At 46.7% G+C, this 14,077-nt stretch overlaps 1 protein-coding gene across 1 annotated transcript in view; it reads left to right on the forward strand.

Annotated features, from left to right (window-relative positions):
- CACNA2D3 (calcium voltage-gated channel auxiliary subunit alpha2delta 3) overlaps nucleotides 1-14,077 on the forward strand; it is an 807,563-nt gene that overhangs the window by 720,497 nt on the left and 72,989 nt on the right. The window contains exon 30 of the mRNA XM_023755701.1: nucleotides 3,084-3,154. Coding sequence (XP_023611469.1) covers nucleotides 3,084-3,154 — 71 coding nt within the window. The remainder of the gene's footprint in view (nucleotides 1-3,083; nucleotides 3,155-14,077) is intronic.

Consider the following 14,077-nt stretch of genomic DNA (forward strand, 5'->3'; position numbering starts at 1 on the left):
ATATATATATTCCAACATAATGTTCTTATGGCTTTCCTTTCTGGTCTTTGCTTTTTAAAAATCAGTAATCTGAGTTCAAGGATTAACTTGACTCTCAGCACTGAGGGACAAGGATCCAGAGACAGACAAAGAATGTTCTTCATTTGAGTGAGCCGTGTGCAGTACAGGGGCAGGAGGGAAAGAGATAGAAAAAACAAACAAACAAACAAGCTATGGGGGTGAGCACAGAAGTCTCCAGTGAATTCAGAAATCAAAATAAGAGTTAAAATTCATGCATTAAAACTGTGCATTAAAACATTTTTTTTTGCAATTAGAAGTCAAATTAACATATTCAAAGAAGGTACAATACAGGCAGGGGTAGCAGTGCAGTGCAATGTACAGGTAAAGGTTCTTGGTGAGACCTCTCTTCCTTAACTGGTTTTGGGAACTTGTGCACATCACCTAACTTGCCTGGGCCTCCTGGTGGGCTCTGTGAAGGGAGAATGGTTGACTACATATGGTTTCTTCTAACTCTAATATTTGAGGATACTGACATTTTATAGTGAAGTCCCATTTAAATCATTTGAAATTCTTTAGTAGTATTTTAAATCATTTGAAATACAGTAGACCCATCATTGCTTAATAAATTAATTAATTGTCCTTAAGTATGGCTTCGTAAGGTCAGAGCTTAATGCTCGTTAATGTATAAATACAGGCCGGAGGTAGCGTGTAGAATTGTGCTTGCTTCTTCTCCATCCATGAGAGTGCTGTGGGAATTTTAAATGCACCTTTGATGGGTGAAAACTCATACTGTTGACACTCAAACTGCCCACACCCCATCTTCTCAGAGGCTGAACATCATTGGACATTGGCTAGTTAATGGCTATTAGATAAGAGGAATAAGCCCACGAAACAAGGCCCGTCTCTGAGGGAGCCCGGAAGCCCATAGGCCTGTGGTAATACACCCGTTCTGCTGGGAGGAGAAACAGTGAGATATTCAAAGTATGGTGATGCATAGAAACTAGGCTTTTGGTGGTGAGCATGCTATAGTATTGCAGATACTAAATTATAATGGTGTGTGTGAGGGCTGGCCAGCAGCCCCTGAACGACGGATGAACAGATTACTCCCTCACAGTTTCACTATGAATGAGAGGGCTAAGGGGTTGCCTGGCTCAAGGGTCCAAGCAGCCTTGATTGCCTGCCTCATTAGCCTTTTATTGTAACAGCAGTTTGAGATAAAATTTATCTTTAAGATGCAATCAGTAGGGGGAGTAATCTTGGGAGGACACATGTGTTTGCAGTGTCCTTAAGCAAGGGCACCCAAAGATTAAGATGAAGGATTCCAGTAAACACCTGGGGGTCTACACATGCACAGACTTGTTTGGAAAGGTCAAGGAATAATTAGGGGCCCCACCTTCGACACTCCCCTAAGTCTCCCCTAAGTCGGAATTCCAATAAACAGGGCAGGTGGCCTTCCACACACTTCCCTTTTCTCGGAATGTCCTCCTTACAGCTTTCCAACCAAGTCTCGTGCTCCCCAACAGGTATACACCTGAAACTTACATGTTATGAACCAATGTTAGCACAAATTTTTAAAAAAACAAGAATCATTGGTGGAGCAAGAACCCAAATTAATAACCAGTGAGGAGGAACTCTGTCCTTCTGCCAGAATCACGAAGGACCAGGACGGGAGCCTGATCCTGGGGGATGGAGGGTGTGGGGTGTCTTCCAGTGTGAGTCCTGGACCAGCCAACAACGTGAACCATGAAATAGTGACTAGCAAAGCCATGGCCTAACACATGGGCTCTGCTCCCTGCTGGACCTCTCCGGGGAGGAGGCCCGCAGCCCTGTCCCGGGAGCCTGCCTCTGCCCGGGCTTGTTGGATGTTGTCTGGTTTCCTGCACTCCAATTAGGATAATTCTTCTTCATCTAGGAACCAGTTCCATTGGCACTGGCCCATTTACACACACGTCACACCAATGTCCTCTCGCTCCTAGCGGACCCCAGTTTACCAAGTGTCCCTTAGTGAAAAGGCAATGCTCAATATTCAGAGAAATGTTTCCTATTTCTGTCTCCTCCTCTCTTGACTTTTTGGTGAAGTGTATGTAGGCCTTTCTGTCTGAAAACTCCGAGGAGCATGACTGAGGTCACCGAGTTGTGAATGGAATCGGGATTAAGTTAATACAAAGCCTATGGACCGTATTAATTCTGGCTCCTAGAGTAATGTCCTCCACCCAACCCACATAAGCTATGAATCCTCCTGGTGGACACTGGCTAGTGCCAGGGCATTGGCTGGGAAAGGCTGGTCTGCCATACTGCATGCCCCTCCCCTGAGGGACACTGGAGGGATGAGGGCTGCATGAGGACACTGACCCTTTATCCCATCATTCAGAGTTAGCAACTAGATTTTTGAAAGCGTCAACCTGGGGTGGGAAGGGCTGCTAGGCCTCAGATGCCCTGAAGACACCCCCAGGTAGGGGAAGGGTAGGCCATTGGAACCTGACTGCCAAGCTGTCTCCCCAAGGGGCTGACTGTCCTGTTTCATCGACATATGAACTGCCTGTCCACGCACAGAAAGTGGGTTTCTCAGAAAGTGATTTTGAGAAAGGACGCGTTCTCAGCTATAGGGAATGTAGAGGGATGATGATGAAGAGAGCTGCTGTATTTCCCTAAACAGGTCATCCAGGAATTATAAACAATTCTTTTATTAATGCTTAGGAAGCCCATTCACAGCCTGTTTCTATCTGTATGAAGTAGTATTTTAATCACAAGGGATTGCGTGCAGATGAATGCTTACTCTATCCAGGGTAGTTGGTGTGTGTATGCGTGTATTGTGTGTAATTCCAGCACTCAGCATGTGCTATGCAATGCAACACTCCCCACGCCGCCCCTGCCACGCATTGAGGACCAGTCACATCTGCTTACTAGTTTGCTCACACCATCTAGTGACTATTAAGACCTTTCCCACTTTTATGTAAAACCCTGAAAACCTGCCTTTTGCTCCTGTCAGCTCCAGGACGAAGACTGTGTCCGTTTTTCTTCTCTGGTGCTTAGGCCCATTATTTCTCTACACTTCCTCACGGGTTTTCCTTTCTTCCTCACAGACGGGGGACTTTTTTGGTGAGATCGAGGGAGCTGTGATGAACAAATTGTTAACAATGGGCTCCTTTAAAAGGTAAGATTTTATGGTCCCCTGCGCCCCCCGAGAAAGTTTGCCTAAATAAAATAAAACAAACCAAGGTCAAATAAAGCAAGCCTGGACTTGACCCCGTGGCTGGTTTGCACTTGTGTTCGTGCTCCAGAAGATCTCGCTGAAACCCGATGCCTCTTCTCAAGTGTTAAGAGTCTTAGAAACTCAACTCACAATGGGTTTCCTGTTCACCCAGCCCAGAGTTTATTGGAGGCCAATATTGAAGTTGGAGCCTGCACTGGGACACAAGTATATCAGTCTCAAGCAAGCGATTGGGGGGAAAAAAAAGTAGGAAACGTTTTCACCTGGTCAAAAAGGGATGCATTTTGTCTCCCATTGACAAGCTTCCCAGGGAAGCTTGCTGGAGATCTGGACCTCAGGGATGGAAGGTGATATTTAGAGACTTGATGATATAATTGTAGGAAATCAAGTGAAAGGTCTCAGCACCTGCTCCCGGCTGGAGGTAAGTTTAAATCTGCTGCTAGAAGCAAACCCAGATGGTGCCACATTCTGCTGGCAACATATACTACTCAACTGGGTCCAGAGAGCTCTCAGGGGCCCTGAGTGAAGCTTCCTCACAGTCCGTCCTGGGATGGCCAGCCCTGCACTTGGGGCACCGAAGCCTATGGGAAAAGCCATCACCCCAAGCGATCAGGGTGCCAGGAATGTCCCCCGGAAGTCAAACTGTCTCCCTTCCCTTGGCCTTCCTTTGGAGGGATGCTTTCATGGGCATATTTGATGCTGTTGAATATATAATTGCAGGAAATACAAGGATGGGCCTCAACGCACCAGTGGCTGCTGGTGGGGAGGGCAGTCTCCCCGTGGATCACTCTCCTGCAGCTGAATGGCCAGGAAGTGTTAGCTCAGGAAATCAGATTTTTAAGGCAGTCAATAGGACCATCTGAGCACTGTGCTGAAAGCAAGGAATTCAAAAATGATGACCCAGTTTTTGAGATTCCATAGCTTGTTTGTGCCAGAAGGAGGGAAAAAAGAAATGATATAGAAATTGGCCGAAGTCCAGCCCTTCTGCAATCTCTGACACACTTGCTCCCAGGCCCGCCTGGAGCAGACTGCTCACTCCTGCTCATGCTTTCTTTGGAATTCAAGAACAGGCTTTAAGTTGGGTGCCAAGAGTCGTGGTGCACATGCGTGAAAACTGCTGGGAGCCGGGCTGGGGTTGCTATGGAGTTTCTCTGGATGTCTTAAAGCGTCCCGGGCAGCTCCTGGAGTGTCTGCCGCCCAGGGCACCGCTGGTGTTGCTTATCTTTATGTGGGTGTGTACGCTTGTATCGTGTTAGCATGTTTTCAGCTTGGGAGTCGGGGGAGACCAAAGAGGAAGAGTGATCACACACCTGTTTCTCATCTGAAAGCAGATTTTTTTCAACTTCTTTAACAAAATCTGTTTTTTTCTTTTCCCTCTTGGATATTTCTTTCACACAGCTTGGTGGGAGAAAGAATGGTTATAGAGTGGAATTCTAAATTCCTAGTCTTCTCCTTAATGTGGATGAAGTGTGGTTGACATGAATCTAGAACATTCTCTCACTATGAGAGAGTCCCTATTGTATTTGAGAAAAGGGAAGGACTGGGGACTTTTTTTTCAATGTTAATAGCAACCACTATCATCTGGGAGTTAGCTGACAGACCTCCTGAGCCAATTGGATGGGGCCCCTCCCTGGGACCAGGAGAGTTTGGGATTAGGCGTCGATGGAGTGGGTTTGAATCCAGGCTTTGACTAGCTGCATGACTTAGAACACGTTACCCCTCCAAGCTTTGGTTTCCTTACAGGGAAAATGGAGATGATGATACTAATTACTTCCATGGGTTGCTGTCCGAGTTAATAAGATAGTAATAAGCGTAAGGTTCTGACACAGTGCCTGGAATATGTCAGGGCTCTGTAATTGCTGGCTGCTGCTGTGGCCTTGGTCGCTATGGATCTTGGCTCAGCCTTGGCCCCAGGTGATGCTTCCTCTGCTTCCACGTCTCACAGTAGGCTTCCCACCACACCTGGGATGGGTCTCCAGTGCAGCCCTGCAGTCCTTGAATCAGACATCCCTTCCCGGCCAACCCTTTCCAGCACGCAGTGCTTAGGCATGGCACAGGTGGACAGCCCCTTCATTCGGAGACCTGTGTTTCAGAAGCAACACCTGCAGACCAACTTACAGGATGTAGCTGCAAGTAACTGTCAGTGGTCTGGGACAGAGGTCGTGTACATGTTAATCTGAGACCCATCCCCACCCCAAACTAGGACACATGGAGTCTGAGTTGCTCTGGCGATGTGTCTGGGCCCAGATAAAGCTCAGGAATAGGTCCCTGAGATGACCTTTGATCTTAGCATCATGATCAGTGCCCGGATGGCACTAAGTTTTTTCTTTGATCTGCTCATGCCCGGTCCTAAACAAATGAGTTCCATATACAAGAACCCTACAAACCATCTTTTTCAGAAAGAGCGTTCAAAGAGACGAGCACCCTTTCCCTTTACCAAGCTCCCACCTGTGACCTCCTCTGGCCCCTATGTGCTGCCTCTCCCTGATGCTTGCCCGTGTGTCAATGGACTCTTCCCTGGAATGTTTGGCCACTTACTTGGCGACCTGGTAGCCATTCTACCTAGCAGTGCCATTGGCAGGAAAGGGCACCCACTTCTGCGTCTGCAGGGCCCTGTGGAAAGAAGGGAAGCCACCGACTTGTGTGAGCAAATGACCAACTTGAGGAAGTGTGTGCAAACAATCTGGGAGACACAATGGTCACTCTTGGTCATTTAGCTGAGTCTCATCCATGACTCTGGCCGCCCCCAGCTGGCATATGACATAGCATCCAGGGGCCAAATAATATACCAGGCACTTCAGCAGTGTGACAGTAATGACCACCACGGCGACCTTCCCTGAGCACCTTCCACACACCAGGCCTAGGTGGCACCTGAGAGATTTTACCATTTGCAGTCCTTTCCAACAACCCTGTGACAGGACCGGCTGCACAATCAAAGGGACACAGTGCAAAATGACCACGTGGGGCCCTTTGTTCCCAAAGTGTCAAGAATTTCAAGACAATGACAGCAGAGCATTGATCCAAGCACGGGGCCCTTCTAAGCGAGGGTTCTATGCAGTGACACAGGCCAGTGTGCCCATTTAGCCATCCCTGGGTATAAATATACCCATTTTATAGATGGAAATAATGAGGCTTGGACAGATTAAGAACTGGCCCTAAGCCTCTGTGTATCAGAGCTGGATTCAAACATACTGTGGTCTGAGCAAGGAGAGAATTTTCTAGCTTCTGTGCTTGTCCTGGTTCTTTGTAAAATTAGCGCCTGTAGCTTCCTTGAGCTCCTTTGGGAAGTGGAGGATGGCCAAGGAGGATGCTGTCTCAGCAGTGTCTTATCTGGGCAAGCAAAGCTCCCAGGATGGGGGGCCCGCTGAATGATATGATCCCTCAGATTTCTTCTAGCTGAAGCTGACAAACCATTGACCTAAGCCGTGTTCCCAGGCTTCACAAATTTTCTCATAAGATACCGTGTGCCTGGTCAGCTTTCTGTGTTTCAAACAGAGAGCTTCAAATACTCCTTCCTCCTTATCACGGAAAGTAAGTGAACTCCCTGAGTGGTGACTCATTTAGGGCTTTTCATTTGAGCTGTTCTGCTTTTTCACACGTGTGCATGTCTAGCGAGTGCCTTACGTTTATGTTTCTCAGAATCCACACTCTGTGGTTCCCTTCATGTCGTCGGCAGTGACATCTCCCCTCTGACAATTACTGGGAGAAAACGTAGTTATCTTGTTTCAAAATATTTTTATTGTAATTCATTTATCCCTCCTCGTTTCCTTGCCCCCAGTGATGCAAATTCAATGTGAGATATGCAGGGAAAAGTGGGGAAATGGACACAGCCAGTCACAGGAGAGTATCCAAGGCTCCTGACAGGGCCTCAGTGATGCCTGGACTTGAAATAAGACTCGGTTGAGCACCAGAATCGCCACCATGTGGCCTAGAACAGATTCCTCAGACTCTTTGAGCCTCTGGTTTTTTGTCACCAAAATATGGACCCGGGGGAGGGTGGTTTTGTCAACCAAAACAAGACGTGAAAATGCCATACAAATTAGAAAGCTTTGCAAACAGGAGGTAAGATCAGCTCCTGGAAAAGAGCTCCCAAAATCTGAGATCTTTTTTCTCTCTTTATTTTAGTCACTAATGACCCCCCAAAGGTGGTTACTGCACAACAGTTACCTCCACGGCACAGCATTCAGGGTGGGCGTATGGCCCTGGCCTCTGCCAAGCTCTTCTAGAAGGTTTTCAAACACACCTATGCCGGGCTGCACCCAGGAAATTCATGATCAGCTCAGGGGATGAAGCCCAGGTGTCGATGTTTTTTAAAAGCACCCACGTGACTCCCAGGTGCAGGTGTGGTCAAGAAATACTAAGTTGAAGATCCCTGGTTATTAGTCTAGAGTCTAGCCAGGGGTCCTCAAACTTTTTAAACAGGGGGCCAGTTCACTGTCCCTCAGACCGTTGGAGGGCCGGACTATAGTTTAAAAAAAAACTATGAATAAATTCCTATGCACACTGCACATATCTTATTTTGAAGTAAAAAAACAAAACGGGAACAAATACAATATTTGTATTTGCATGTGGCCCGCGGGCCGTAGTTTGAGGACCCCTGGCCCCTATATAAGATCTAGATTCCTATGTTTTGCCAATTTTGCCAGTCTTTAATAGAAAACATTTTTTAAAGTTTCTCCCTCTCTACCTCTTAGGGCAGTGGTTCTCAACCTTGGCTGCACATTAGAATCACCTGGGAATCTTTTTAAAATCCTGATTTCTGGGCCGCATCCTCTGGAGATTCTGTTTCTTTGTTATGGGGTGGGGCCACAACATTAGTAACAAAGAAACAGAATTTCTGGAGGATGAGGCCCAGAAATCAGGATTTTAAAAAGATTCCCAGGTGATTCTAATGTTCAGCCAAGGCTGAGAACCACTGGTCTAGATGCTGCCCACTTCGGAGCTGCTTGAATTTGGGCAACTTTAACTCACTACATTTGAGTGTTCTCTGTAGCAACATAGAACTGAAATGTAATAATGCATGCATTTAACAAACATTCTTGTGGTTTCTGCCAAGGGGTCTTCCCTTGTTCTTTGTGTATCTAATTAAGCTTGAGGAAGGAAAGGCCAATTGGGCACACCTGGCCTTTGGCTTACGGAGAAACGAACTGCTTGCTTAATACTTCATTTTTGCCTTGGGTTCCTATCTCTTTTGGCTGTGTCTTTTCTGTTTTGTTTTATTTTGTTTGTTTTATGTCCTTGGTGCAACATGCCTAGGCTTTCACCCTCATGAGACCATTCATACGTTCCCTGTGGGGCACCGGGGATGTCCTCCTCACATTCATTAATGGAGTTGACTTGTATAGAATCCCCTGGGTGGCTCCTTCTGCTATTTCAGTTGCCTTTCTAGAAAGGTGACCCATCAAGTAGAATTCAAAGCTTGGACCATGTCTACCCTGTCTCTGTATGATGGAGCTGCCCCAGCTCAGCGAAAGGCGGTGACTTGGGAGCTTTCCCTGTCCTTGGTAATTACATTGCAATTCAGCAAATGCCCTGGCCTTGGAGTCTAGAGAGTGCGAAAAGAGCAGTCTGTTATGTTTGGACGTCTGCTTTCCTTTAATGCCGACTGCCCTGCTGATGTCTGATACTCAACAACTCATGTAATGAATGTAATGGCTTCTTGGCTTCCTGTTGACCTGACTGTGGCCACAGAAGTATGCTTTGTCAAAGGTGGTGTCGAAGGGACAAGAAGACAGATTGGCTTGGACAACTGTGTTTCTGGGCCAAGCCTTCTGGAGTGCAGAGACTGAGATTTCCACGCACCGCTCTTTAACATCCTAACGCTGCTGCTTGAGGATGCCTGATTACAGCAAAACAATAGCTGCCCTCATCTTCCTCAGAATGACAGCATGTCTGATGCATTGAATACTATCTACAGCAGTGGTTCTCAACCTTGGCTGCACATTAGAATCACCTGGGAATCTTTTTTAAAATCCTGACTTCTGGGCTTCATCCTCTGGAAATTCTGTTTCTTTGTTATGGGGTGGGGCCACAACATTAGTAACAAAGAAACAGAATTTTCGGAGGATGAGGCCCCGAAATCAGGATTTTAAAAAGATTCCCAGGTGATTCTAATGTGCAGCCAAGGCTGAGAACCGCTGATCTACAGGCAAGCCATTATTCCAGCATTTCCAAGCATTGCCTCAATTAATCCCACAACAATTCCATGAAATAACTGCTACCATTATATACACCTGACAAAAGAGGACCTGGAAGTAGAGGCTCCAAGCATTTTAGTAACTTGTCCAAGTTCATGCACAGCAGTGAGGGAGGGAAGTGGAGTTTGAACTCGTGTCTCTTGGATTCCAGATTCTAAACCATAGTTGGTTCATCACTGCTTATCCTTCCCATCGCCGGAGCAGACTAAGTATTTTCTGCAGCGATAGTTATTCACATTCAGGCTTGTTTGGCTTCAGGAGATAGTGAAAGAACGTTTCTCAACCAAACGTGGAGTCCAATGGATCAATTAGTAGCTGGTTCTACTAGAAATGATAGGAAATTACAAAATACCAAGGAGTTAAAGAACATAGGAGTCTTTTTCTCTTTTATGTGAAGATAGTCTGAAAATACTAGTTTGGGGGCTTCATGTAGTCATCATGGATGAATGAGTACATCTTTTCTTTACTGTCCTCCAAGTTGGCTTTTAATTTCAAGATTACTTCATGGTCCAAGATAGCTGCTGAGATCCAGCCATCACATCTGCACTCTCAGTTGGCAGAAGGAGGATTTAGGGAGGTCCAAAAGGCCAAGTAAAATTCATTATTAAAATTTATTTTAATATATTTTGTTTATTAATTAAAGTTGTATTTATTAAAATATTTACTCCCATACAATACATCTGCTTGATCTCATGACCTCACCTAGCTACACAGGAACCTGGAAAATGTGCATATTGAAAAGTCAGAGTTCAGCTTGACAGAGAAGTGAATGGATATTGGCAAACTATGATAATCTCTGCCACAGCCAGCCTGCCCCAATTTGCTCCTGAACACACAAGTCCTTTAAAATATTGCATCCGGCCTCCTGTGATATCCACTCTGAAAATCTTCCAGAGTTGAGGCTGTGTTCACAACTTCTAGTTTCCCCCACACCCCACATGCCCAGCATAGTCCTGAACACAAATGGTCATAGCCACCATCTAGCTCAGGGGTAGGCAAACTTTTTGACTCGAGGGCCACAATGGGTTCTTAAACTGGACCGGAGGGACGGAACAAAAGCATGGATGGAGTGTTTGTGTGAACTAATATAAATTCAAAGTAAACATCATTACATAAAAGGGTACGGTCTTTTTTTTTTTTAGTTTTATTCATTTCAAACGGGCCAGATCCGGCCCGCGGGCCGTAGTTTGCCCACGGCTGACTAGCTCTTCTGTCCATGATGCTTGATCCCAGACAATGAAAGCAGAATCACTCAATAACAGCTATTGGGTTTCATTCATGGTATTAACGGCAACACCAACACTCCTAGGTACTGATGTACTGAGCCTCGGGTATGAGCAACACACTGTGCTAAGTGCAGCGCAGGCATTACTGTGGTGTAGTTGCTGTGAAATGCAGACATGGCTTCATGAACTTGGCAGAGCCCAAGGAAGCTCCCCCAGCATCCAAGTTTATAGCCTCAAATGGGCTTTGCATTAACTCATTCCCCAAGCACAATTCAGCTGTTTCCTTCTATTTCTTACTCAAAGAAGCAAAAGAAATTTAATCTTTTCTTTGTAGGATTAATGATGATTCCATTTTCCCCTTCTCTTTAACAAACAAAGCTAATATTCATGGAAGAGGCAGGTGAATGGGCAAATGAGCTGCTGGCTGGGTGCACCTCCAGGCCCCCATGCATGTTATCCTTTGACCCAGAATTCTGGAGGCTTCGTGAGCTCTCTGGGGCCACGTTATTTCAGAGGAGACTTTGGTCTTGGCTCTGGGCGACTCGCATTTGTTTATCAAGTCACTGCTGCCCTCAAGGGTGATTAGAGGTCCACCTTGAGGTCTGCAGGTGGCACCTATCTAGTTGGTGAGTGAAGCATGTACCTGTATTAGTCTGCTAGGGCTGCCATAACAAAATATCGGGTGGCCTATTTATTTTCTCACAGTTCCAGAGCCTGGACGTCCAATATTAATGTGTCAACAGGTCTGGTTTCCCCTGAGGCCTCGGTCCTGGACAAGATGGTCTTTATGTCCAAATTTCCTCTTCTTAGAACAGTGGTTCTCAACCTTGGCTGCACATTAGAATCACCTGGGAATCTTTTTTAAAATCCTGACTTCTGGGCTTCATCCTCTGGAAATTCTGTTTCTTTGTTATGTGGTGGGGCCACAACATTATAACAAAGAAACAAAATTCCGGAGGATGAGGCCCAGAAATCAGGATATTAAAAAGATTCCCAGGTGATTCTAATGTGCAGCCAAGGTTGAGAACCACTGTCTTAGAAGGACTCTAGTCAAATCAGAGTAGAATCTACCCCAAGGGCCTCCTTTTAATGTAATTACATCTCAAGACCTTGTCTCCAATGTAGCCTCATTCTCAGGTACTGGGGGTTAGAACTTCAACTTATACTTTCCGAGGGACACAGGTCACCTCATAACACACCCCTAACTATGTCCAGACTGGTACCCGGCCATGGGAGGAGTTGCCGGCTTGTACGAGTTCCAGTTCCTGCCTGTAAGAGGAGGAAAAACAAACCCAGGAGAAATAACTAGCAAGTGGGTGCCTCCCATTCTAAAAGTTACAGCTGTCAACCCTGGCTGTATATGGGAACTCTTTGGGAAGTTTAAAAAACAAACAACAAAAAAAAATTGATACCAGGTTCCTAGCCCTGATTAATGAAATCATGGGGGTGCCTGGGCATCAGCATGTATATACTTTTTTTTTTAAACCTTTTCCAGGTCATTCTAAAGGGCAGGCAGGACTGAGAGTTGCTATTGTAAACAAATGGCAACCAGTATGTTCACAACTGGCCTTGGAAATTGGGAGTAAGTGGACATCCCATTTGCTAGACACTTCGGCTGAGACCTGTTCACATGAGACCCTTAGGTTATCCTGTGAGGATCCTTGCTTGAGAAGCAGTTTAAATGCCCAGCTTTAAAGAACAAGAGACCTACAGCGAAATCCCAGCCGCCCCACTTAGCAGTGCTGTAATAACCTTGGAGCGGTGACCTCACCTCCCGAGCCTCGCGTCCTCGCCTATGAAACATAACCATGCCCCTGACATCAGAGCGAATGCAGAAAGTAATTGCTCATATCTTCGTGTTGCTGCTTTTATTACCTGAGTGAGACGCTGACGTGATCAGTATCTGCAACTTTTTTTTTAATATTATCAGCACCTGCCAATGAAAAACACGTGGTGCTGATAGACCCTCTGCTTAATCTGTAGAACGAGCGAGGCTTTTCTCAGGGCCCCCCTCTCAGGGTTCTGCCCTGGACCCTGAGTGACGCCAGCACCCTGAGCGTGGGCACCTGGCCATGCAGCCACGTGATGCTAATTCTCCGCTAATGACAGGTGCTCACACCAGATTTGTTTTAGTGATTTCCAGTCCCAGCGTTCACGGCAGCGGGCCGGCTGTGCACACTCAGCACCTCTGCTGTTGGCCGTGTTCTGCTGGTCCTCAAGGACAGGGCGCGCTCTGAGGACGTGGTGACCGCTGCCAGGAGGGGAGCAGGCAGAGCACCTGTTTGGCCCTCGAATCACAAGACTGGGCTTCCCACTCCCCTGGCTTTCAGAGAGGTCAAGAGCAAGAAGGCTTCCGTGGCCCAGCTCCTTTGTTAAGAACGCCCTCTGTTCCTGCTCCATGCCCACCACTGGTAAGTCAAAAGCAGCCCCAGAGAACATGTTTCACAGCTCGACAAAGAATACGTTGCTTCACACGCTACCCTAGTGAGTCACTTTGCTCCTCATAACTTTAGATTCTGAATGGCTTAAAGTCGCCCCACGGCGGGTCTCTGTGTCAAATGCCTCCCTGTCCTGCTTTTAGGGCTGTATTTGCAAACATTAAGCTAATTCCAGACTGGTGTTTAGGTAACCAGTTAGCCAAAGTGAGCTAACTCCCTGAATCATTACAGGTAAAGTACCTGGCCTCCTGGGCACACAGTAGGTGTTTCATAAATGCCAGTTCCTCCAGTTGCTAACAAGCCTAAAGTAGCTGAGCACGAGCCTTTGGAACTCGACTGTCTAGTTCCTAGAAGAAATATTTTTCTTGGTCGTGGTGTTTGTTTAGTTGGAAAAGAGCAGAATCAGCAAAGGAGTTGAAAACAAGTCGTAAGGCCGTGGGCCGTCTGAGGCTCACCTGGTGCCGGAGCACTGGGTGCCCAGGCTGTTTGCCTGGCTTTGAGTTTCTTCTTCACAGACCATATCTGCCTTCCGTCACAGTTTCAAAGCAACCCGGCTGGGAGCCCAGCGATGCTGGTGATAAGGTCTGGGGCTGCAGGCCGCGGTTGAAGGGGCTGCCGGTGAGGTCATGGGGATTCAGGCATGTTATCTGTCTGAGGATGAACTCCCCTGCTGAGGGCAGCAAAGCAGCACCACGCTTGGGCTGGGCCCAATGCTCCGGGCTTATTTTAGAGCCAAATGAAAGCAGGCAATTATCATGTTCTTTAACTATAATCAGCCAAACAGGATACAGGTAGCCACAAAATGGAGTCATTTAAAACAGTAACAGAATCACTTCAAAAAGGGTAATAATCTGGAAGTCTCTCTTTCTGTAACATCTAGTTAAAGCTGACTAAGTGTGGAGAAGGCAGGGGAGGCTGGTTTTGTGACCTCCTCGATGGCCACGGGATAGGGATCCGGAGAGCTGCCTGGAGAAATGAAAGGCGGGAACCCTGGCCGGGAGGCTG

This window comes from Myotis lucifugus, unplaced genomic scaffold (genome assembly GCF_000147115.1).
Source record: "Myotis lucifugus unplaced genomic scaffold, Myoluc2.0 scaffold_83, whole genome shotgun sequence".
Taxonomy (NCBI): Eukaryota; Metazoa; Chordata; class Mammalia; order Chiroptera; family Vespertilionidae; genus Myotis; species Myotis lucifugus.